We start from the raw sequence: 21,491 nt of genomic DNA on the forward strand, positions 1-21,491 counted from the left end.
ATCCCTGGCAGTGCTCAAGGCTAGGTTGGATGGGGCACAGTGGTCTAGTGGAAGGTGGCCCTGCCCATGGCAAGGGGTTGGAACTGGATGAGCTTTAAGGTCCCTTCCAACCCAAACCATTCTATGGTTTTGTGAATTCCGGCACATTTGTACTGCACCCACAACTCCCAAGATCAACAGTCACAGTGCTAGGGACCATCCAAAATAAATTAAGTTATAAAAGTCTAACTCTGAACTCTTCAGTAAGGTTGCAAGTGGATTTTCTTTTTTTAACTGATTACCAATGGTTTTTTAATAGAAAAAATTATTACTGAGAAAACTTTAACAGCTTACTCCAGTGCCCAGCACATGCTTCCTTCTCCCTCCATGTACACCCACAGTTTAAAGGATTCAGTCTTACCAAATATTTATCTTCCATTTTATTATAGCGAGGTATTTTCTAGTATATAATTTCTACTTAAGCTCACCAGTATCCTCTGCACTTGGTGATATAATGTATATATTTATATACTTACATATACATAGAATCCTTAAAAAATGGGCATGTAAGAGGTTGTATATAATAATTTTCAACTGGTCCATAAAAGAATAATTCCATATACAGAAACTAGAAAATAAACCCAGCACAAACCAGATGTACCAAGTAGTACATATTAAAATAATTACCACAGTAATTGAAAATTCCTTATCTTAGTCCTACAATAATACGTTAACTGAAGGTTACTCCACAGTCTCTGGGATTTCTCTGTCATCCACAATAAGGGTATGAATAATTCCTTCCTTTCGTTTCCCACTACTGACAGCCTTAATGCAACAGCTGTGATCACCAACACTGAAGTGAGTTTCAGTCCCATCTTCTACAAACTCACCCTGCGAGAAAAGAGACAAGAATAAAACCAGACATGTGCTACTTTAGTAAAGTAAAAAGTTCAAGCACATCAGACTGTTTCCAAGGTCAAGATCCCTCCTGGTTCCCACAATTACAGCAGCTGTGAGTACCTGTGACAAATACAGTGCAAATGATGAACAAAACAGTGGAATCTCAGACTGGGGCTGTGTTGAGGTGTCCAGTTAAAGATCTGTGACTATTAGGTGGCAATCAAAATTTCACATAATCAGAAGTGGTAAAACTGAAGCTTGTGAATCAGTATCATTGATCCATGTCAGTAAAACAAAAGTAGGAAAGTTTCCTTCTGAGTTGTGCAGTACAATCAGTAAGTACCACACAACTGAGGCTGAAGTGGCAGTAAAACATGAAGTATTCAGTGGTGCCACCTACAGCAGGATGAAGAGATCCCTGACTGGAGTGTAGCAGTTGTGTGATTTGGATACACAGCTCCTACTGCAATTACATTATTTCCCATTATGGATTTTGCCACTGATGGCTGTGTTTTTGTCATGATCGTTGGGAGGGTAGAAAAATCTGTGTGCTACTCTAAAGCAAGCACAGTTTGCCAATGAAACCTGTACATGTAGCTTGCAAGAATATCTCCTAGTGCATTTATTACATCATGGGAAAGGCTGAGAACCATCAACAGAAATTCTGATTCACTGAGAGAGGATGTTTCTTCCACTGATTACCACAGAAACATCTGGTGAATCTTTTCATCTTGTTTTCAAGCACAGGAAACCTGTTGATTTTAGTCTGTACTCATCCAGGGGCTTACTTGTGGCAGTAGTAAACACAGTGACAACTCTCTAGTGAGAAAGCACACTGTTTAAGGATGGGAAAGCCTACATAGTATGCATATTGATGGCTTGGCTTCGTGAGTGAAGATTTGGGAAGGGCTTTAACCATGCTTACTACAAGCATGATGACCGAGGGCAGGTGGGTATGCAAATCGAAAAAAAGGGAGCTTAGGCAATCAGGGAGTGTCTGACCAGGACTGTTATCTCCTGAGCGATTTCAAGCTACCCGTGCGCAGGTCTGCCCCACATGCAAGGTTGGATCTGCAGTTACCCATGCACCTTGTCACCTGCCGTTTCGATCCTCGTCTGTCCATACAGACAAGTGAGAGTAAGCCCTTCCAGCCTGTGCAGTGGGTTTTTAAGGTGAAGCGCAGCTTGCGCAGAACTGGTTCCACCTTTTACACCTGAGGTTTAACTGCCATGGCCAAGTTACCTAGGACAGTGACAGCAAAGTCCACAGGTCGTAGGTTTTGTAAGAGTGTCCTTCTCTGATGGAAGACCATACAAGGCTAGACAAGCTCCATCAGCCCGGGTTTGAATGTAGGAGCTTTCCTTCTCCTTTGAAGGAAGGCCTGTCTTCGCTGACGAAGATTCGGGAAGACCTTCACCCACGCATTCTGAACGGGACAGTCATCTCCAGGGCCAATCGCAAGCAACCGATGACGCAATAGCACAACAAGCGATGGCGGGATACTTAGAGGCATTCAGTCATAAGCCCGCAGATGGTAGCCTCGTGCCAGTGGCTCCTCAGCCAAGCGCACAGTATGCATATTAAAAGCCATTTATAACACAGCATAAAAAGGCACCAAATAGAGTAAACCTTCTAGCTGTCAACCCAACCTAACAAATGATGCAGATGTGACAGAAAGACAAAAACTTGTATTTGTTCCAATGAGACTATTAACACTTGTGTTAGGGACCATCTCTAGATGGAAAAAAAAAAAGAGTCAGACTAAATGTGTTTAACTTTCGGTCACTGCTAACATGAGCAGATTTGGAGGAGGTGGCTCTCCACTCTGCATTATGCTCAAGTCCCTTCCATTCCCATGAAGGTTTTCTTGTGAAAACCCTGGACAACTGACCCAGATTTATTTTGCCTGTATAAAAAGTGTAAACAAAATCATTGTTTACCCTTAAATAGCTTATGTTTGGCATCCTAATTCAAATACTGTCAGTTATAAGATACAGTGAAGATCATTCAGAACAAACTCGTAGTGTACTGCCTGTACAGGTGTACACTCATACTCTGTGGTAAAGTGAGGTAATGGGCCCCTCTGCAGCTCACTTTGCTAAGCTTTGGTTACCTAGCCATAGCCTGTGAAAAACCTTTGGAGATAATCACCTACCGCTGTTTCCATTTTTTGACCGTTGCACCACACATCCATCGTGTCCTTTTCTGTGAAGGAAACAGAAAAAAAGTAGAAAGAACAAGGTATTTTTTTCCCTTACAGACAAGAAGATCTAAGAATTTTAAAGATCTACTGTGGAATTTTACTTTCAGCTCCCAAAACAAGTTCCTTGTTAGCCACAGTACCCAGGCTACAGGGCTTGTTCTCATACTGGAGAGATGGGGGGGCTCTGGCATCAACTGGCAAACAACTTTTGCTATCAACATAAATGTTTACCTCTCCCTAGCCCTGGCTACTGTTCTGGGTTGTTCTGAATATTGTCAGAGATATTCTGACATTCTTTAACTGAAAAATTTGAAGAAAGAAAAATTCCGGAATTTCTGCTCATTATCTGAGTGCTGCTCATCCGGTGAAGCTCTAACATCTTCTTCCAGATCAGCAGTGTTACTTAACATGCTTTACCTGGACAACTGTCTCGCTACACTGCTAGGGCTTTCTTTTCTGTTTTTTTTTTTTAAATCTAGACCATGCTGCCATAGGCTCACACAGGTGTAACAAGATCACTATTTTTCAAGCTGTCTAATCCTAAACTTCCAGACCTAGGATTTTACACTGCAACAGTTCTAGTCACTGAACTGTGCTTTCTCTTCATTATCAGTTATTAAATGCATACAAGTTTACTCAAAGGCAGCAACACAAAGTCATTCAGTGTTTACTTACCTAGAACAACTCTATAGTCTGCACCACCCAAAGTCAGTACCCAAGTATTGGTTGTTTTCGACCTGTTCTCCATATACTTCTTGAGACTTTTCCCATTGATCTCCAAAGTATATTCATATGCAAAGCCACTGATGGCATCAATGTTAATAGTAGCTTTTGTTTTGGATGCTCCAACAGTGAATGTTTCTTTACCCACTAATTTAAACATCCATTCTTTCCTTATTTCTTCCTGCAGAATAAAATAAAGGCAATGGGTATTAATTGATAAAATATGAATGCATGTTTTAGTGTAAGAAAAATTAACTAGAACTTGGGAAACAGCTCAGTACTTAACTATTACTTCAGAAAGAACGAATACATGGTATTTTCTGTATCTACAATGCCTCTGCCCAAGGACAGCAAAGCACTTCATGAATATTCATACCTTAACTGTAACTGAAAAAAGAAATCAGCTAAAGTTAATCAACTGAATACACCTCGCTTGCGTTTATTAGTCTTTTTGTTTGTTCTGATGCCTGTTGCATGGAAGTGCATTTATATAATCTGTATCATAGTGGATTTTGAGCACACAGCAATTTCACCTTTCCATCAACATAGACGACACGTTTTCCTGAAGTGGTCCCATGCTCAAATTCAATCTTATGAACACCATCACTTAAAGCTACTTCCCAAACAGCCACCAAATCTGTCATCTTCTCTAAGTGGCTGTAGAGAGACCTATGGAAAAAACAGTAAAGTAAATCAATTGTCATTGAAAGAGTTCAATTGTAGAATTGTAGAATTAACCAGGTTGGAAAAGACCTGTAAGATCATCAAGTCCAACCATTACCCCAGGACTGCCAAAACCACCACTAAGCCATGTCATTAAAGGCCTCATCTCAATGTTTTTGAAACACTTCCAGGGACACTGATTCCACCACTTCCCTGGGCCGCCTGTACCAATAATGCTTGATCACCTTTTGGTGAAGAAATTTTTCCTAATACCCAGACTAAATCTCCCCATGCGCAGCTTGAGACATGTCATTATGAGATTAAAATGTGGTTTTTTAAATCTCTCTCCTACAATTCAACCATTTTCATTGCTTTATCTAATTAAATTCACTAAGAGTTACCAGACAATAGGAGCTGTAGCCCCATTTCATGATCTGACAAATTTAAAATAAATAAATTATACATGTGCACACTGCCGTAAAGGATCCTCTCCCTTAGGCATCAGACATCCTTGAAGAACTGCTATCAAACCCTAACACATGACAGACAGAAGGAGGAATCCAAGCCAGGGAAAATTCCGTATCAAATTGGAAATTACTGATGTTTATACTTCAAAGTTTACTGCATCAGGGCAAGTCACTTTTTACAGATGAAAAGTGAGAATTGAAAGAATAAGCCTACATAATTGCTTCTTTTTTCATGTTTTTCAAACATTTAAATATGACAAAATATCACAAAATATAAACAGACACTTAAACAGACTCACTTTGACAAACATCATGCAAAGACATGTATATCCATCTAACCTCTATAATTTCCTCTTCAGGTGACAGTATGGTTACAAAATTACACTTGGAATTCAGATGCTCTTGGACAGTTCTGCAATGTCTTGGCAGGCATTAAAATACAGTATTTTGATTGGTCTCTGAGAAAGCGTTTTAGCATTTTAAACTTGAAAACTAGTCAGGATGACCAGTTTAGCTTTTACCCGTTTTAACAGCTTTCTCTGTCATCTTTCTCATACATTATGTACATCATTCAGCAATGCAACTCTGCACACAGAAACACTCACAAAGGCAGAGATCTGGCAAGATAATCCTTTCATTTAAGTAATCTTTAAAGTTCAGACACAGTCAGAAGTGACCACTGGGACTATGGATATCTTTCCAAATCTGCCCATAGCACAATGCCTCTTTTTCAGTTTAAAGTCATACCACAGTGATTTTTTTACCTTACTTCATCTTCACAGATAGTAATCTCCTCACGGGATGCCATAGTAACCTATTAATCCAATTAGCAGCAAGAAATAAAAGAAGAGCAGAATAGCAGCAGAGAAGCGTTGAGGCCTAGATTTCCCCCGTTTACTCCATTCAAGACAAAGGACATCTTTTAAAGTGTCATGAACTATCATGTACTGCCGTATATATGATGACATACAAACATATTTCTTTCCTCTTAAGACAGAATGGCAAATGTAAGTATTCTTTTACAAAATCAGAAGGTGCAATTTATCCTAGTTTTATCAGCACATCAGCTTTCTCAGTTACTTGATGGAAAAATGGTTTTCCTAACTTGTGAGCAAGAGCTTAAAAACAAAGAACTTGACCAAAACAGGAACCAGTTCCAGAGCTGCCCATCTCAGTCACAAACTGAAGCAAACCAGGGACTGTTGCCACTTTTTGGAAAGCAATATAGCACAGGCAACACGGCCAACTAACTAATTTTATTAAACCACTGCTATCTGCATTGTCTGTGCATATCAGTAAGCATAATTTAAGTAAGTGCAAATAAGCTAATTTTTTATGAATTGCACTTTTCAGTAAAACATGAATTAAAAGTGAAGTTATAAGTTCTAGGGTCTCTCTTCAGCAGAACAGAGGACCCACTTTAAATGCACCAGCAGAGGTGCATTTAAAAACTAAACCTCCTTCACCCTGTCTTAAGCTCCTATTTTAAAACATGCTCAAGTACACTGTAGTATTACTGTTGTGGTTTTGTCAGTACACACATTTCTGTTCATAAACTGAAAATTAGGTTTTACTGTTCCTAAAACTTTTCTAAGGATCCAAGGATTTAATTCTCACAGTAGTGAGATTGTTTTGGTTGTTCCTAAAATTAAGGATTGGTTTCTGTGAAGGCTCTCATCCTCTGGCACATGGTGGAAGTCAGGCTGGGTATATTTCATAGAATCCCAGAATCATTTGGGTTGGAAGGGACCTTAAAGCTCACTCAGTTCCAACTCCCTGCCATGGGCAGGGACACCTTCTACCAGACAAGGTTGCTCCAAGCCCCATCCAACCTGGCCTTGAACACTGTTAGGGATGGAGCATTTACCACTTCTTTGTGTAACCTGTTCCAGTGTCTCACTGCCCTCACAGGGAAGAATTTCTTTCTAATGTCTAATCTAAATCTACCCTCTTTCAGTTTAAAGTGATTCCCCCTTGTCCTGTCACTACATGCCCTTGTAGAAAGTCTCTCTCCAGGTTTCTTGTACCCCTTTAGGCACTGGAAGCTGCTCTAAGGTCTCTCTGGAGCCTCTCTTCTCCAGGCTGCACAACCCCTGTTCTCTCAGCCTGTCTTCATAGCAGAGGGGCTCTAGCCCTCAGAGCATCTTCGTGGCCTCCTCTGGACTCGCTCAAGCAGGTCTACGTCCCTCTTCTGTTGGGGGCCCCAGAGCTGAATACAGTGGAGTAGGGGGTCAGGAATCAGCTCCCTCAACCTACTGATCATGCTTCTTTCAATGCAGAGCAGTATGTGGTTGGCCTTCTGGGCTGCAAGTGCACACAGCCAGCTCATGCCGAGCGTCTCATCAATCAACACCCCCAAGTCCTACTCTTCAGGGCTGCTTTCAAGCTATTCTTATTTTGGTACTTCCCTCTTTCCTTCTCCTCAAAGGAGCAGGAGCCAGGCTTTCAGGACAGACCCAGCTTCTCCCTGCCAACTAATCAACACAACAAGTGGCCTCAGGTACAAAAAGAAACACCAGAAGAGCTGGCACATGGAGCATGTCTACAGGCTACCCACAGCGATGGCATTACCCCTGGCAGGATGCAACCCTGCCGCATGAAACTAGCATTAGGATTGATTAGGATCAATGCCACAGGGGTTAGGAAGCATCCCAGAACATACAACTTCCTTTTTTTAACAAATCATGGCACTGTAGTACTCAAACCTGAACTCAAACTCTAGGCCAGCTCTATGTCTTCTGAAGGGCAGCGGGTACCCCAGGTGCGAAGGGAGAGCCGTACACTGCCTGTTGCAGCCAGCCCTCCCACGTCCCCTGGCTGGCTCCCATCCAAGGAAACGTGTTTGCACTGACTGCCGAACGCCAGGCATCTCTCTGCATGTTCCGTTAAACAGTCAGCAGTCCAAAATGAGATTTACTTCTTTATCCATAATGACTTGTTCTGAAAAATAAGTCTAGAATTACGGCTCTGCATCCATCTAATCCATGCCTAGAAACAGACAAGAAGGGATGGGGCACTAGCAAGGGTATGAATCACACAGACGTCAAGTTTCACCACACCACCCACATTTACTGCCAGCAAAGATTAGGGGGGTTTGTTTGTTTTTATCTAAGCTCTGACAGCCACACTTCTAAACCCTCGTCAAGCAGCTTACTGCGATCGCTTTGATCCTCCATACCCCGCGGAGACACGCGGATGCCCGACCCCCCGGCAACACAACCCCAGCTCGACCCACTCCTCCGCCGGGCCGGGGCAGCGGCAAGAGGCGGAAGCACATACGCCGGACACACGGTCTGCTTGGTCTGCTTCCTCTCCTTCCTCCTCCTCCTCCTCTAACGGCCCGGCGGTCTCCAAGGAGCCCGGGAGACGCTCCCTCCGCCCACGCGGGCCCGACCTCCCACCAGGCAGTGTTGGAACGGAAAAGGACTGAGCTCCGCGGTGCCTGAGAAAGGATCGGGCCGCCGCAGGCGGGCTGGGCGGGAGGGCAGCCGAACGAGCAACGGAGCCATCCCCGCACCTCGCCGCTCCTACCTGCGCGGGACTCTCCTCCCCCTCGGCTCCCCGTGCCGCAAAATGGCGGCGTGCGGCCAGCGCCGCCCCGCGGCCGCCCGCCTCCCTCCTTCCCGCCTCCGCCGGCGCGGGCGGGCGGGCCGTTACCGCTTTCCCTGGCCCACCGCGCTTCCCGCTGCAGGCAGTCCTGTACGAAGCTGTGCCCCGTCGCTGAGAGGGACCTGGCGAGGCTGCCGATCCCGGTGACTAACCTCTTTGCTCTCCTGTATCCCGGTGGCTGTCTGCAGGCGGTGGCGGTGGGCCCGGCCCTCTTTGCTGGCGATCCGGGAGCGGACGGCCCTCGCCATGATAGAGGTACCGTGGCGAACCTGAGGCGGATGTTGTTACTGCTCGGTAGTCAGAACGGAAGAGAAAGAAAACAAAGAGTAAACCCCCAGGGCAGGCGCCCGCGCACTCTGGGGGCTTCTCCCGCGGCTGGGGCAGGGGACTGAGGCTGGCTGCACACCTGGCGCGTTGGGGTTGACCAAGGGCTGGGTGTTCTAAACCTTCACTCATTGCACATCCTTCTGGTAGTGCTGAGGGAAACTGAGTGCTCTGGATATTGTTAAATACACTTTACACCAGTACTTGTTTCAGATCATATTGGAATGTCTCACAAGCCCTCCTACAGTGACTGGGGCTTTTGGGGGCTTGGGGTTGGTTTGTTTTTATTTGGGAGTATTTGGTATTTGCTGCTGCCTGCACAATAGGAAAGGCAGGAGACCATGAGCTGATCTTGAGAACTTGGGTTTCTGTCTCCTTCTCCCACCTGCAGCAGGAGAAGGCTGAATGGGAAAACTTAAATAAGCTATTAATGCGTCATGGGTTGAAACCAGTGAGTCTTGCTGCCCCCCAAAGCTGCAGAAATACAGCAGGTAAGGAAATGCTAACTATACAGGGTTTTGTGTTTTGAAATAGTAAGCCTAAGTTCATAAGGCATCTCTAAAGCTGTCACTTCCAAAGGGTAGCCGAGATGTGATCTTCTTCAGATACTGTCCCTGGCAGTGTTCAAGACCAGGTTGGACTGAGTCTTGGGTAACATGGTTTAGTGTGAGGTGTCCTTGCCCATGGCAGGGGGTTTGTAACTGGACGATCTTAAGGTCCTTTCCAACCCTAACTATTCTATGATTCTGTGATTAAAAGCCTTTCATTATGACTTTGCTTATTTTATGTATCTCCAGATATGATTGTCTTAGACAGTCAGTCTTCTCTAGGAATAAGACTTGCATTAAAAACACTGGTGGAAAACACTGACCGACAGCAGAAAATGATGCAGGGGCTTATGGAGACCAATCATTCTCTTAGGTAAGGATAAGCAGTGGAAGGAGCTTACTTGCTAGTGCACAGGAAAAGCATTATCAGTGTCCTACTCCTGACAGGTGGAGCTCTTGTTACACCAGCAGCTTCAAACTGTTTTCCTAAGATTATTGGCCAGTACGCAGCAACGTTGGCCTAGTTCCTTTTGTGCTCTTCTGTTATTTCATCTGCCGCTGTTTCACATACCTGCTGCCACAGGATATTATTGAGCGTCATCAGATAATATTGTCAGGCCTGTGCTTTCTTCACTGTCTTTAGTGAAATGAGTTTAATTTAAATTAAGGATTTATTTGTTTTTTCAGAGACAAGATCCGTCAGGAAAGCAGTCGGGCATCTCGACAAGAACAACGGGCTAATGATTTGGAAAATGTGGTGAAAAACATTAAGTCCAAAATTTGCCAGCTGGAAGATGAGACAATAGCTAAAGTTTGCCAGCAACAGAATCAAGTCAGAGAACTTCAAAAAGATCAGCAGGCTTCACAGGTAATTCAGATAGTGCTGTCTGAGGATTCAAACTTCTGACTTGTTTTAAAAGCTCTAAAAATATTTGCATTGATCAAACCAAGCATGAGTTCTGGGCCATAGAGTTAGTACATTGTTTATAGCTAGGATTTTTCAATCTATACAAAATTTTCTAGCAGTAACTTTGAAAAATACCTGTATCTTTCTTTCACTGCCTGTTCGGTATGGCTGAAACTGAGCCTCCTTGAGACCAAGTGCCTACCTGGACACGTACAGTACTGTCTCCAGTTTGTGGGTTAGAATAATTTCATAACTCTCCCATTATCTGTTCACAGGCAAAATACCAGCATCAGCAGGAGAAGCTGCAAGAACAGGAAGAGACAATTGCCCGTTTGCAGAAGGAGCTGTGCAAAGTTGGCCTGGAGGAGCAGCGGCGTGTTGCCACTCAAAATAAAATGTTTTGTCGTTTTTGCAAAAGAGCTCCCAAGTCTCTTCTAGATCAGCAGTAAGCAATTTTCTTATGTTGGTGATCGACCTATAACATTAAATGAAGAAATTGATTTTAGAGTAACTGTTCTCAATATTTATATTTAAGAAAAGAAATAAAAGGCTGGAGACCTTAGGAGTGCAGGCTGAAATATGAATTCCTGCACAGGTACATCAGTGCAGAGATTTAAAACAATGTGAGCTGTATAAAGCCATGGCAGAAATTCAAAACGCACACGCTAGGTGTCAGCAAAGAGAAGGGAATGATCCACTCTGGAGCTCCGTATCTGTTAGGGTGATCTCATCCTGGGACTCTTAACGTTTAAAAATGTAAATTAAAAAACAACCAAAGAAGAAAACAACAAAGACTATCCCCAGCCTCACCAGAAAGAGCCCTTCCAGTTCTGGAACGTGGTCTTTGCAACTGCAGACTGAAGGTTTGCTGCAAGGCTTCCCAGGTACTTTAGGGAAAGTTCTGCAAGTATTCCAAGCCTGTGTCTCTTGCAGTAAGATCTCCATAGTTCTGCTGTAATCAGATTTGACAGCTCTTAGGCCCCAGGTAGCCACACTTTATTGGGCTGCTGTCAGCTGATTTCCTAGGCCTGGCTAGCAATGTTTTCCTGAGTAGTATTTAAAAGGGATTGTGCGTGCACAGCCTTTTTCTTGTGCCCTCACTCTATGAGAGGGAGGATCACTGAGTTTGGTTCCCTGTGCATTCTCGCATGTCTCTCCAAAACAGGCAATCTCAGAATGCTCAAAAGGAAATTCAGTTTCTCAGCTGTTCAGTTTTTTGTGTCTCTAGGTTTTGCAACCACTCTGAAAGCATATTTAGTTTCTTCAGAGATGGATGTTCTTGGGCTGTGTGGGACCTGTGCTTTCACCTCCTGCAATGGTCGCAGAGCCCTAGCACTCAAGACTGTGACTCACTGTTAACACTTGCTGGGGAAACAGTCACAAGATGATGAGGCTCTCAGGAGAATTTAGCTTTTTTCTCCTCTTGAATAATTTTGCTGCTTTTTAGGCTAGCGCGTGGTTAATGTCTGTTCTGTTCTGAAAAACTGTGACCATGTTTGGTATGAGAGAGAACCTTCTTGAAGCAGTCACTTCTGGAGCATAGTGCAGATGTACAAACTGGCCTGTTCCAGGCATAATTTTTATTGGTTTTGGAGAATATCTGAGATTCAGTAATGCCATTTTCCTTTCTTTAGGTTCCTTTGTCTAATTGACTATTATGAATCGCAAATTAGTGAAATAAAAAAGGAGCTGAGGTAGGTCTCATCTGTTCTGTACTACTGTTCAAAATTTTCGTACTCCTTACTGTTCTTTAATCTTATAATGGTAAATTTTCTGTGTTCCAGATGTCACTAGCATGTAAGAAACAGCAAAGAATTGTAATGGTCATGGAAGCTTAGATTCATCCAGGGAATAACTGTCAGTCAGGCTAAGCAGCTGGTCATGCAGAAGGCTGGGACAGCTAGGAAGTTGGGTTTTTATTCTTCCCTTCCTCTTTTGCCATGGTTCACAGGCAGAATTACTGCATTAGCTGCACTCAGTTAACTCATCTCCCTAAACAAGCAGGCTACCAGCTTTTCAGCTTTGTTGTGGTGCCTAAATGGTACAAAGCAACAAGCTGAGATACCTGAGGTGTTCCTATCATTTGAGATTATTATTATCGTGAACAAAGAAATGTGATTTGCTTGTATGGGAATTTCTCTCCAGGAATAAGTGTACTTAATTAGTATATGAAACAGCTTCCCAGAAACAATAGAGAGGAGCAGTGGATCTTAGGGCAAAATTTCTAATCTATTTACTTTGCAGTTTATGGAAATATTACCATATATACTGCTAACTAAACCAACATAGATCTTTGAGGTAATGAAATTACAGTAAACTGAAACAATTTATGTTTCCCAATAGGCAGTATAAAAGAGATGAAGATCAGGTACCGAAAGAAGTGAAAAGCAAGGAAGAATTCTTAGATCTAGATGCTACTCCTAATTACAGAGCACTGCTCACGGTATGGAACTGCTAAGAATAAGTCTGTGCAGATCTCTAAATGGTAACTTTTAAAATGCCATGTAGAAACATACATGTATTTGATGCCTATCCCCTTGTTCTTAATCATGTGTTGTTCCTAACTTGCACACTGTCTGGGTAGGGTTCACTGTCTTATGAAAGATTCAGTGCTATTTTGTGAGTTGTCTTTGCTTGAGGACTGTATAACCTCCTTAATCACAGGTTCTCCAACTGTCGTCTAATGCAGCAGGCTCTTGATCTTAATTCCTCATCCACACTGTCTTGCTATATGGGCAACTGGGAGCTCTTCTTTAACACATACATACTTTAAATTGTTAAAGCTTGTTGATTATGGAATGAGTGAAATAAGAGAAGTAACACAGCCTATGTTGCAGTCTTTTCAGAAACAACTTATTGAAACAAAAACCAGGAATGAGCAGCTTTTGCTTGAAAATATAAATCTCAAGAAAGATTTGGAAACAAGGTGAGAAAGGATAAGCATCATCCTTTGCAAAGGCACTTCAGCAGACTGCTTTACAGAGAAAGAAGCCAAAAGCACCATCATTGTAAAAGTGTAGTATGGAATCTGCCTTTTAAAGTGATATGTAGAAATAAGAAATGTCAGCAACAGTCACCCTTCCCTCTGTACGCTGTTAGTAACGGCAACTGCTGATGGTTAGTTTGCCATTTATTCTCTTACCTTGTGGAAATGCTGCAGAATTTCATTTGCAGAATGCTGCTGCGGCAGTGGCAAAGCTTGCTTACTCTTTTCACTTGGCTGAGTTTTATAGTTACCTTCAAATGCAAGACATACAATATGGTACTTTTTCTTGCTAACAGACCAACTGCACAAGAATTAAAACTTTACAAGCACCAAGTGAAGAAACTAGAGAAAACTTTAAAGAAAACTATCAAGTAAGTATATTTCTTCAGTAACTTCCATGAATCCTCTGAACATCTGAAGGCAAAGATACTCTGCACCCTGTAATGTAGATAGCAGCTTATACAGCATGTACCTTATCCCCATTTCTGGGAGCCTGCCTATAACCAGCAAATGCTACTGTATCTCCAAAGTCACACTGTGAATCTCTGAAATGATGGTGTGGTCTGTTTGGGGGGCACAGCAGTGTGTCTTTTTTTATTTCATTTTGTCTTTCTGGATTGGATTTGAGTGGCCATATGGACAAGACCAGACTGTGGTGTTTGTTGCTTCCATGAGCTGTAAAGAAATCTACTGGTTACATTGTGGATTATGAATGAGAAAGTATGAGTTGACAAAACATTGCAGCCACTGATGTTATGTCCATATTATTCTTAGAAATTGACTTCATTTTTTCTGAAACATTACTAAGAAAATACCTTGAAGGTATTAGAAATCCAGTGTTGACAGAGCGTTTTTATCTGTAATTTCACTTAATCATTTGTGCATGTGTATACTGAATGATAAAAACTTTATAGTCTGAAAAAGACATCATTTGCTTAAACTTTAAAAATGTTCTTCATTTTACATCAGGTATATTTACATGGTCTTTTCTCTCTTGCAGTGGATGGGATTTAAAGGTAGTTTTATAGAAAGTCATCTCAGATTTGACAAGAAGAATAGTGAGCTATGTATAGAAAGCCAGGAAAGATGTTCAAGCAGATAAACACTGTGAGCATAGCATTTGACCCTTTTGAGTAAAATTCTGGATTTTAAGTCTTCAGCCATAGTAGAACCTCTGTAACGGAACAGCTGTGCAGCTGGTGGTGTCCCTTCTAAATCAGCATGCAGTCTGGAATAACCTCAGCCTGGAGACTGGAGATAAATTAATGATGCTTACATAGGTATTACATTTTTCAGCTAGCTTGGTTTGATGAAATTCTGTTGGCAGGTGTCATATAATGAAGATTTTTACTTTGTAGGTGTATGTGTACTTCATACTTGGTTCTTAATCAAGTTGAAAGTAGTACCTCCTTGTAAGGCTACTTATGTAACCCACTGTATGTATTTGGCATGTAGATCTTCGGAGAGTAGTACCGGAGAAAGAACAGAAGAAAAGAAAGAATCTGAGAGTATCGCAGGGGTGGATAGGCTGCAGGCAGTTTGCCAACAGTACTTAAAGGTATGCAGATTTTATCTGTGCTTTGTGTATCTAGCACTATTGCTACAGTGAAATATAACACACGAGTTTTGTTTAAGCATGTAAACTGAAGCATGCTATTTTGAATCTAAGAGTTCATTTGAAGTCATCCACATGAGATGCGTAATGTTCTGGATTTGGCAGTTAATGTAGGCTTGTTCTTAATTTTCTTAATTGTTACATCTTAGTGTAAACTACCTGAAAATACAGCATGAAAGCAGAAGCTAGGTTGGGAACCATCAAATGAATGATTTAGCTGAGGTCTTTTCAGGACAGGGGATTTGTTCGAGGTCTTGTGCAGTACAGATCCTTATGTTACTGTTTTAAACATGCCTGAGGAGAGAGTGGCTTTTATTTTTCTTTGAATAAAAAAAAAAAAAGCAAACATAATAAAACTTAGCAAAATGTAAACTGTGAAAAGAACAATGCCTCAAGTGTATAAATGTTACCTATCCCCAAAGGGGAGTATATTTGCGTTGCTTTTATGTATCTTCCAGCTAGTATATTTTTAAATCTTTGAAAGTATTACATACTGAATGCTTCTGTAAAATTCATTGATAATAACTTATTGGAGCTATTTGTAATTTAACATTTACACCATCATGACTGTGGTAGAGAGGGATTTTATGATAAAATGTTGTACATATTTGAAGAATAACATTTGTTATTTGTTGTTGAAGGTTTTGTCCCATATTGATTCTATCTTGCGAAGCCCAAGAGCTCCTCCGTTAATATACAGGCGCAGTAAAGGGCCAGTGCAAAATTACATTAAAGAGAATGAACAGGAATGTGGATTTGAGCACCTTTCACCCACTATAGAAATGTGGGCAGATCAGCTAATGGCCCTGAAGGTAATGCATTTTTGTACTTGGCTTTATATTCTTCCTATTATCCAGTGACCCCTCCTTGGTCCCTTCCTATATGTAGGGTTTTTTTCTGTGTGCAGCTTTTGTTATTGCCTGACTAGGTGTTAAATTTTAAAAATGATTCTGCTATTTATATGCCATTTTAAAACATAGTGGGTGAAAAATGCGCAGTGTTCCTACACACCAGAGGTATTCCTCTGTGTATATCATCTAAATGGGTTTGTTCACCACCTAAGAAGGCACTTAAATTTTAGAGTTGATGTGCTTTGTGCATTAATGACGATCCATTCTTTTTTTCCCCTTTGTCTTGTCCAAACAGTAACTTTCTGATCAAAATACAAGTGAAGGAATTCTGGTTAAAGCCAAACTCTCTGTGACCAGCACTTCTTATTTCACTGAAACTGTAATATTTGACGTACTTTATTGTAGAGTACCAGGTTAAGCAAGGCTGTAAGAATGTAAGCAAGATACTATGCTGAAGTTCCATGAAAACTAAACCCGTACTATCTCCAGTATAAGAATGTTTTTGCATATGAGAAACAGAAAATCTCCCTGTTTCTGTAATAAAAACACCCTCAAGCAGTTACTAAAATAAGTTGTGTCCCCTCCTGTCCTTTAAAAGGATTTGCATAGGTCCTTGAGAAAACTGTCTCTGGAATTGGCACCCTGGCATACTGAAGATCTACAAGACAACAGGGAGTCCATACGAGTTGAAGACCTCCAGTTCATAGTAGATGCCATTTTGGAAGAAATAGAAAATAAGGAAAAGGTAATTCTTCCAGGGGTTTATAATCACATGTTACTGTGGAAATCTCAAATGTGGTCTTACCATGGTGATTAGATTTTTGCATTTGAAAGCCTCCCGGGGTTTAACAAATAGCTGTTTGAAGACATTCAATAGTCGGCGACTATTTTAATATAATGGATAAATTCACCTCGGGGAGGACTGCTTTAATCAAAGTCAGTTGATCAGCGAGGAATTTGCATTGCCCCGTAGTCTCAGGTTATCCTGTTCTGTCTGTTTCTCAGTCAGCATTGAGAATACATAAATGTACTTGCTAGGCAACAGAGGAAAACTTCAGAGTTTTTTTAGTTTGCTGGATATTTGTGTCTGAAAACTCTCTTTTCAGTATGTCTTCAGATTTGAGAATATTTGAAATGCCGTGGTTTAATAAGGGCAGTTACACCCATTTTTCTTCATAGACTAGTTTTAAGACTGTTACTGTTTAAAAGAATCCTTGCTTTGTGAAGCAGTAACACTGACGAGTCGCTCCTTCTGCTTGCTACAGAACAGCCAGACACCATCCGTACCAACCCTGTTAGCAATAGTCTCTCACTTCCAGAAGTTGTTTGACGTGAATTCTCTCAGTGGCATTTATCCACGAATGCATGAGGTTTACACAAAGCTTGGGGAAATGACCAACGCCATGAGAAATCTCCAGGAGCTCCTGGAACTAGGTAAAGACTTGCCACCTAGCATTTGTTCACACCATTTCCAAAGGGAGAAGACAAGCAAAAGCCTCATCTCTCCATTGAAAATTTGGTGAGATGATAGGAAATGTGTAAACCAGGTATATTCTTCACTGGAAAGATAAAAATAGGTTAATTGGCAGTTTAAATAGCAAATCGCCATTATTTGTAAGTCTTTGGTAATTGCTGAGGAATACGAGGGACACAGAACAAAAGAGTAACAGAGGAAATTGATTTAATTCTTGACTATCTAAAGATAACAAGTTTTAGAAAAAATAACTCGGCCTCTGCTGTAGATTTCTCCTCAGTGATTCATTCTAGTGTATTTATGTCCAGTCCTCAGAAACTTCCATCTTATGCTGCTAAACTTAGCTAACATTAGTTTATTTCTGACCACAGGCACTTAATTTTCTGTGAATGGTGGAACTTGTATGACTAGGTGTGGGAAAACCAAATAAAATCTGGGCACCTGCAAGAACTGGATTGTGTCAAAAAAACTTCCCTGTTAACACTGTTACAAGGAACATGAAGTGTTTGTTTTTCCATAGACAGCTCTGCTCCACCCACTGTGGTAGTGGATACTGTTGGGAAACTGTGTGACATAATTAATGAGGATGTGACTGAGCCGGTACAGCAGCTTCTGGGGACCCAGGACGTCCACAGGTATATGCAGCTGCTCCACCAGCGGCCCTCCTGCAAACATCAAATCTCCTAATTGAGAGGACAGGCTAGAATGGATACTGAAAGAAGCTTCACTTATTGGTTGCAAAGTCAGCAAGCTGCAACAGTAAAGGAGTTGCTAGGATCCTCCATGAAACAAATCCTGAATATTTTCAAAAGGATAAAGGCGGCAGAGAGAAAAGTCAGAAGATTCCAAAACCCTTCCTTGGCTTGCATGGATGAGGTGATCAAATAATGTTTCATAGGATGCATGTTGCATAAGAAGACAAAGCAAATACTGCACGTGGGTAGGGAGGAGAAAGTGTTGCAAGGTTTCAGCTGTAATGTACAGGTTGTTAAGAGAGTTGGCTCAAGCTGACTGCAAATACTCTGGGAACTGGACAAATTCTGTTGTATCTTCAGCAGATGATCACATACACACACTTGGTAGCAGACTATATGAACTCACACTCAGCCTGTGCTCCACAAATATACTAACAGAGGCAGGTAGGGAGCCTGACATATGCTGAGTTAGTAATATTGACTCCCTCAGCCTTCCTGCACTCACCACAGTTTTAACTAGGGAATGGCTGCTTGTCAGATATTTCCTGCTCCACCTCTAAGGCAGTTATATCACCCACCCCCCAGGCAGTATATTTAGCATACACGAACTGATGTTCCAGTCCAAAAATTACCTGGTGCCTTGTAAGGAAGAAAGGATGTATGTAGGGCATGAAGAGTGAAATTAGAGCTCCTCTTTTGTCAGCTAATAGTTGGCTGCAATTTCAGAACTTAAACCCACATTTTTGGTGTACATGGTTTTATATGCTATTAAGCAGCAGAGTTATTAAAAAGTCATGGCAAAGTATGACAGACTAGCAAAGAGATGAATTAAAAATGTCTTGGCACCTTTTATCTGACAGTCTCATTTGTACCTTTCAGTATAATCAATAAGTTAGAAGAACATGAGTGCTTCTTTCCACCATTTCAAGCTCTCATTCAAGATTTGCTCTGTCTTCTAGGTGAGTAATATTTGCAACAGTTGTAATTATCTTCACGCCAACACTTCATCCTAAAACTTTAAATAGCTAACAGATGTTTTGTTTACTGCTGGTGCACTGAAGCACAAGGAGGATGCAAGGCAAGGTGCCAACTTTTGCCTCACTCTCTTTCCATCTTTTCTCAGGAAGTGACTCAAATATATCATTTTTATTGAACAAGGGGTTGTATAGAGTCAATCATATTACTCGTAAGAGAAGCTAAATTGAGGGTTTTCTCCAAAAGCATTAGAAAATGTGAAGTGTTGATTTTATTTGCTAGCTGTATTTCTAGCATCTTAGAACTCTGGCTGAACTCAAAGATGTTCTCAATACACACACCTTACTGTTTTGATTTTTGTTCTGTTTCAGAGATCTGTAAGCTGGATGATATTTTACCTACAGTACGAAAGTTGAAGTTGGCAGCTAGTTAAGGGTTACTCTGGTCTTCTTTAGCAAGATCATCTTACCTGTGACAGAACACAATGGTGCCTATGACATGACAGCTACCTCTATCCTCTATTACCCTAACCAAAAGACTTTTTACATAATTAAAAGCTGCTGCATTTTTCTTATTTTTCTTAATAATTTGTCATTTTAAGAAAAACCCACTATAACTCCAATCAGCCATCCTTGAAAGAGAACCGGTATGCTCTGTATCAGCCCAGGAAACTGAACCCAACCCAAGGCCAGATGTGCTCTAACCGCTAAGAATTTTGAATGCTGCTGACACAGTAAGCATGAGATAAAGGTGCTCTAACTGCATTAGCCATAACAGTTCCATCAATGGCCTGTGTTGGTTTGCTGGACAGCCTATTTTAAAATGTTGTTTACATTTTCAGATCAGTTTGGGATGTGAGCAGATTTTTACTGTGTGAGTTATGTATTGATGGTTATGGATGGAGGCAGACTAGATTTGTGTAATCTAAGCCAAATGTATTTGAAACTTGTTTGAGGTGGTGGTTTATGGGCTTCTGCCTAGCACAGATTTGAAGCTATATATTTCAAAAGTCAGTTTTAGAAAGGCATAGATCAAGATCATTATGCAAGACAGAAGTTTATTGTACAGAAACAATACACCAAGCTTCCAAAAATAGTTTTGGTATAATTTGCTCTGCTGTTAAGAAAGCTTACTTTACAAAATTCTGCTGTTCCTCAGGCAGAACACTTTACTATCAAGGTTTACAAGATTTTGAAATGTACTGCAATAAAGAACAAAATACGTTAAGGCATCACAAACTGAAACCTTAATGACTTGGTGAACTGATCTCCCTCCTCTTGGAAGCTCGTTATATACGTATCTGCAGCCACAATATGCCAAGATACTTTTGAACAGTGGAATAGCAATTACTTAGTTTCTCAAAAAACAGTTGCCATTAGAGTCTGAAACAGGTTCTTCCAACGGCTTCTGTAGCCTTCAGATGAAGAATGCCGTTTAAAATTTATTCTGTGAGAAGTACAAGGCTTTCATGTTAAAACAACATGAATAGGATCCTGGGGAAACGAGACTGCCAAGCAAAGTAATAACACTGAGCTGACACTCTGAAGGATCTCCAGGCACAACACTTCCTTAAGAGGGTATCCATATTTGAGGGTTCTCTGGGAGAGAGGTGCCAGAAATAGCAAAAATAAAGAACTCCTTATTGAGGGGCAATTTATCCCAATGTGGGGCGGTTTTGTTTGTTTGGTTTTTTTTTCTGAGTAGGATCCTTAAATTTACATGTCCTGAGCTGAAGACTGCTTCAGATTTGCAGTGACTGTTCAAAACACGTTAATTACAGGAGATATGTACATTCTTACAAAGTTGAAAAATCAGTAACTTATGTACATGAGAAGAAATCATGTTTTCTTGCTCCTACTCCTTGTCAGCTCATACCTGCAAGACAGACACAAGTAATTACAGTTGTTGCAGACTTTCTTTAATGTTTTAACTGGCACAGTAGGGAGAACTTGGGCTGCTTTATGGCCTGTGCTCCACAGGCACCATGGCAAAGGAGCTGCGGGGATGGGGTCAGCCTTCACCAGGAACTTGGAATGAGTCATTTCCTCCTGCTCTGTAATTGCCATATCCCTCTGTGAGGCACACAGGCAAGCAGGGCCAAGGGAACTTGGTTTTCCCATCCTGTCTGCATGGATGGCAGGCTTCTGGACTACCCGTGCTTCATTTCTTGGGCTCCATTGAAGCAGAAAGAAGGAAGAACTACCACTGTTAACTACAGACATAGAAGGGGGAAAAAAACCAAACCTTGGTTCTCAGTCTTTGCCTCATTCCAATGCTTAACTGAACCACAATGAACACACAAGCAAAATTGCAAGTGGCTTATTATAATAGTTGCTGTAAATGCTTTGTAATTAAAGTTTTATCATATATATATATATTGCTGATCAGACTATTAATTTAGTTAAGATCTTTATCCAAGTTAAAATTTATCACAAGGTTGCTTTAATAAACATAATTCTTTTACTTATGTTTCCCAGTGCCTTTCATGGTAACTTAAAATATGCTGAAGAGTATAATTGACATATTATAGTTGTTTCACAGGGCAGGTATTGCATAAGAAACTAGATTACC

At 41.3% G+C, this 21,491-nt stretch overlaps 3 protein-coding genes across 14 annotated transcripts in view; 1 reads left to right on the forward strand and 2 right to left on the reverse strand.

Moving 5' to 3' along the window:
- Window positions 1-402: 402 nt before the first annotated feature.
- Window positions 403-8,218, reverse strand: FAIM (Fas apoptotic inhibitory molecule). 3 transcript variants are annotated; one of them, XM_061476482.1, is made up of 6 exons: window positions 8,091-8,188; window positions 5,701-5,750; window positions 4,340-4,475; window positions 3,759-3,987; window positions 2,975-3,085; window positions 731-870 (listed from the first exon to the last, which is right to left on the reverse strand). In XM_061476482.1, exons 2-5 carry the CDS (start codon window positions 5,742-5,744, stop codon window positions 2,994-2,996), a joined length of 501 nt encoding a protein of 166 aa, XP_061332466.1. In that variant the 5' UTR covers window positions 5,745-5,750; window positions 8,091-8,188; the 3' UTR covers window positions 731-870; window positions 2,975-2,993. The 3 variants fall into 3 exon arrangements, with proteins under 3 accessions (XP_061332624.1, XP_061332545.1, XP_061332466.1); XM_061476640.1 differs by lacking the exon at window positions 5,701-5,750 and having other exon boundaries at window positions 403-870; window positions 3,036-3,085; window positions 8,091-8,218; XM_061476561.1 differs by lacking the exon at window positions 8,091-8,188 and having other exon boundaries at window positions 403-870; window positions 3,036-3,085; window positions 5,701-6,200.
- A 446-nt stretch (window positions 8,219-8,664) lies between these two features.
- CEP70 (centrosomal protein 70) lies at window positions 8,665-21,382 on the forward strand. Of its 7 annotated transcripts, none has more exons than XM_061475385.1 (16): window positions 8,665-8,800; window positions 9,261-9,360; window positions 9,667-9,790; window positions 10,105-10,285; window positions 10,600-10,769; window positions 11,959-12,018; window positions 12,668-12,767; window positions 13,108-13,250; window positions 13,607-13,681; window positions 14,766-14,868; window positions 15,567-15,737; window positions 16,375-16,521; window positions 17,042-17,210; window positions 17,771-17,885; window positions 18,825-18,904; window positions 19,292-21,382. In XM_061475385.1, the coding sequence occupies exons 1-16, from the start codon at window positions 8,792-8,794 to the stop codon at window positions 19,351-19,353; spliced, it is 1,809 nt and encodes a 602-aa protein (XP_061331369.1). In that variant the 5' UTR covers window positions 8,665-8,791; the 3' UTR covers window positions 19,354-21,382. The 7 variants fall into 7 exon arrangements, 5 of the variants coding, with proteins under 5 accessions (XP_061331369.1, XP_061331450.1, XP_061331667.1 ...); XM_061475466.1 differs by having other exon boundaries at window positions 13,162-13,250; XM_061475683.1 differs by lacking the exon at window positions 18,825-18,904.
- Window positions 19,958-21,491, reverse strand: part of ESYT3 (extended synaptotagmin 3) — a 33,427-nt gene continuing 31,893 nt past the window's right edge. For all 4 annotated transcript variants that reach the window (XM_061473530.1, XM_061473612.1, XM_061473456.1 and 1 more), the window contains one exon: window positions 19,958-20,795. In XM_061473530.1, coding sequence (XP_061329514.1) covers window positions 20,759-20,795 — 37 coding nt within the window. In that variant the 3' untranslated portion in view covers window positions 19,958-20,758. The remainder of the gene's footprint in view (window positions 20,796-21,491) is intronic.

The sequence above is a fragment of the Pezoporus flaviventris genome, unplaced genomic scaffold (genome assembly GCF_033815535.1).
Source record: "Pezoporus flaviventris isolate CSIRO_AGI_PZ_B2104156 unplaced genomic scaffold, CSIRO_AGI_Pfla_v1 ptg000001l, whole genome shotgun sequence".
Classification (NCBI taxonomy): Eukaryota; Metazoa; Chordata; class Aves; order Psittaciformes; family Psittacidae; genus Pezoporus; species Pezoporus flaviventris.